Source organism: Tasmannia lanceolata, unplaced genomic scaffold (genome assembly GCF_043159265.1).
Source record: "Tasmannia lanceolata isolate RefF3 unplaced genomic scaffold, GAP_Taslan_0.1 ptg000008l, whole genome shotgun sequence".
NCBI classification, from domain to species: Eukaryota; Viridiplantae; Streptophyta; class Magnoliopsida; order Canellales; family Winteraceae; genus Tasmannia; species Tasmannia lanceolata.
This window is the reverse complement of record NW_027518685.1, coordinates 49,684,834-49,688,431: the sequence shown is the minus strand read 5'-3', so window position 1 is coordinate 49,688,431 and position 3,598 is coordinate 49,684,834. Positions and strand designations below refer to the sequence as shown.

At 51.8% G+C, this 3,598-nt stretch overlaps 1 protein-coding gene across 1 annotated transcript; it reads left to right on the top strand.

Moving 5' to 3' along the window:
• Nucleotides 1–1,830: 1,830 nt before the first annotated feature.
• On the top strand, nucleotides 1,831–3,387 carry LOC143883034 (uncharacterized). The gene is made up of 2 exons (XM_077386400.1): nucleotides 1,831–2,350; nucleotides 2,735–3,387. The coding sequence occupies exons 1-2, from the start codon at nucleotides 1,831–1,833 to the stop codon at nucleotides 3,385–3,387; spliced, it is 1,173 nt and encodes a 390-aa protein (XP_077242515.1).
• The last annotated feature ends 211 nt before the right edge of the window (nucleotides 3,388–3,598 follow it).

Here is a 3,598-nt window from a genome sequence, read left to right as displayed (position 1 = left end):
AAAATCGCGACAGAGTCATTTCCGATTGAGCTACTCGACATGAGGAGCGAAGCTCAGGGATCTCAACCCGCAGACGACGTTATCTCCATCCCCCTGTGCAGAGGCGATGATGAAAAGGTCGTTAAGATCGGCTCCTCTCTAGACGACGGCACCCGGCGCAGCCTCACCCAATTTCTTCAGAACAACGCAGATGTCTTTGCTTGGATCTCCGCAGACATGCCCGGTATTAATCCGGAGGTCAGTACGTATAGGCTGGGTGTTGACCCAACCTGCAGGCCAGTAAAGCAGAAAAGAAGACACTTCGCCCTCGAGAGGCAGCGGGCGATCAAAGAAGAAGTGGAGAGGCTCCTGAAAGCCGACTTCATTCGAGAGATCCAATACCCGGACTGGTTGGCAAACGTAGTCCTGGTAAAAAAGGCAAATGGGAAATGGAGAACCTGCGTCGACTTCACTGATCTGAATAAAGCCTGTCCCAAGGACAGCTACCCACTCCCAAAGATCGATCAGCTCATCGACGCCACTGCAGGTCACGAGTTGCTGAGCTTCATGGACGCCTTCTCCGGATATAACCAGATCAGAATGTATGAGTCAGATATCCCGAAGACCTCCTTTGTAACAGACCAGGGGACCTACTGCTACCGTGTTATGCCCTTTGGCCTGAAAAACGCCGGGGCCACATATCAGAGGCTCGTAAACAAACTCTTTCGGACTCAGATCGGCCGCAACATGGAAGTCTACGATGACGACATGCTGGTCAAAAGCTGGAGTACGCAAGATCATGTCTCCGACCTGGAAGAAACGTTCCAAGTCCTGAGGGAGCACAGGATGAAGCTCAATCCCACCAAATGCACCTTCGGTGTCAGCTCTGGAAAATTCCTAGGGTTTATGGTTAGCCAAAGAGGCATAGAAGCCAATCCAGAAAAAATCAAGGCCGTGGTGGATCTCACTCCACCTAAAACCATCAGAGAAGTGCAGCGACTGACAGGGATGATAGCCGCGCTGGGGCGCTTCGTTTCAAAATCTGCGGAGAGGTGTCTCCCTTTCTTCAACGCAGTCAAAGGATTTAAGACCGCGCCTTGGACAGAGGAATGCCAGGCCGCCTTCGAGGAGTTAAAAAGATACTTGTCCTCTCCACCGCTATTAACAAAGCCTGAGCCTGGTGAGGAGCTACTCTTGTATCTATTTATAAGCCCCCTTCCTCTGGCAGTAGTCCTAGTTCGTGAGGATCACAGTCAACAAAAGCCGGTCTACTACGTTAGCAAGGTCTTACACGATGCTGAAATAAGGTACCAACGGGTCAAAAAATTGGCTTACGAGCTGGTGATGGCGGCCAGGAAGTTGAGACCGTATTTTCAAGCTCACACGATAAAGGTCCTTACTGACCAGCCGCTCAGGCAAGTTCTCCATAAGCCGGACACCTCGGGGCGACTCGTCAAGTGGGCCGTGGAACTGAGTGAATTTGACATCTGCTACATGCCCAGGCCCGCAATCAAGGCTCAGGTATTGGCAGACTTCGTAGCTGAATGCTCCATCCCCCGACAGGCTGCCGAATTTGAAATTGTTCAAACCCCAGTCACGAAAAATTCGGTAACTCATGAGGAGCGAGCGGCGGATGAGGCTGAGGTAGAAATCGTCCCCACGCCAGTAGAACAGGATCCATCAGCCGCCGAGCCCCTCTGAGAAGTGTACGTGGACGGGTCTTCGAACAGGGGTGGCTGTGGCGCCGGTCTGATTCTCACCGAACCAAACAGCTTCACCGCATATTATGCCCTAAGGTTCAGATTCCGCGCATCTAATAATGAGGCAGAATACGAAGCCCTCCTCGCCGGGATGAATCTCGCCGTTCAAGTCAAGGCCCAAAGGCTGAAAGCCTACTGTGATTCCCAGTTGGTTACAAATCAGATTCAGGGAACGTACGAAGCCCGCGACGAGCGTATGATCAAGTACCTGTCCCTGGTCCAACAGTTATCCACCAAGTTCAAAAGTTTCGAGGTCGTCAGAATCCCCAGAGCAGAGAACACAAAAGCAGACGTACTATCTAAGCTAGCCGCATCCGGATACACGACTCTCGGGAATATATGTATGGAGTTCCGACAGAGATCCAGTATCGAGAGAAAGGCCGCTGAAATCATGGAGGTAGAGCACGAGTCCTGCTGGATGGACGAAATCGTCGACTACGTGCGTAGTGGGAAACTACCCGAGGCGAAGAAGGAAGCCCGCAAGGTGATCCAAAGGGCAGCCCGGTTTTCACTCGATGGCGAGAGCCTGTTCAAAAGATCCTACACCCTCCCATACTTAAAGTGCCTCCGGCCCACCGACGCCGCGTATGCCCTGCAAGAAACACACGAAGGTATTTGCGGAGAGCACCTGGGGGGCAAGGCCCTGGCGATCAAAGTTTTGCTGAGAGGTCTGTACTGGCCGACCCTGAGACAAGATGCCCTGACCCTGGTCAGGAGGTGCGAGAGATGCCAAAAGTTCTCCCCCACCATCTATCAGCCTGCTGTATCCATGGCTCCAATTATCAGCCTGCTACCCTTCGCGATTTGGGGGATGGATATCTTGGGCCCCTTTCCACCGGCCTCCGGAAGGCGCACCTTCGTAGTAGTGGCCATTGATTATTTTACCAAATGGGTGGAGGCCGAACCTCTAGCCCATATCACCGAGCAGAATGTACAGAACTTCTTCGGGAAATCAGTGGTCTGCAGATTCAGGATTCCTCGCGCCTTGATAACAGATAACGGCAAACAGTTCGACTGCCGAAACTTTTGGAAGTTCTGCTCCGACCTGAAAATTGAGCAGAGGTTCACCTCCGTAGCACACCCGCAGACCAACGGGCAGACAGAAGTCACAAACCGAATCCTACTGCAAGGGATCAAGAAAAGACTGGACGAAAAAGTTGGTCGATGGGCAGATGAGCTCTATCATGTCCTATGGGCTTATCGCACCACCCCGCGCACACCAACGGGTGAGTCTCCATTCAACCTGTCCTTCAGAGCAGAGGCGGTAATACCTGTCGATGTAGGCACCCCGTCCGCTAGAATTTCCAACTTCAACGAACAGCTCAACGGTGACGGGCTCCGCGTGAATCTTGACTTATTGGAGGAGGCCAGAGAAGAATCCCGAATAAGAGTCGCCGCCTACAAGCAGAAAGTATCTCGCTATCATGACTCGAAGATACGCCCTAGAGAGTTTCGAGTTAGAGATCTGGTCTTAAGGAAAGCTGCTATCTCCCTACCCAAGAAGGCCGGAAAGCTTTCCCCAACCTGGGAGGGGCCTTACCGAGTAAAAGAGGTGATTCACCCGGGAAGTTATAGACTGGAAACACTCGAGGAACAACTACTACCACATGCCTGGAACTCAAAGAACCTTCGCAAATACCATCAGTAGCGAAGTAGCCGGCACACACAACAAAAAAAAAAACTTTGTAAATATCTCCTGAATGTGAATGAAAGAACTTTTTTTTTTTTACAAATGCCTTCGTGTCCGTCAAATTGGAAAACCCAGTTCACTAAAACTAGGGTACTCGACGTTTGGTTCACCACGGCTCGTCTCCGCAAAGACTGGGAGCCCACTCCTGGTCTGGAACCAGCCTGGATGC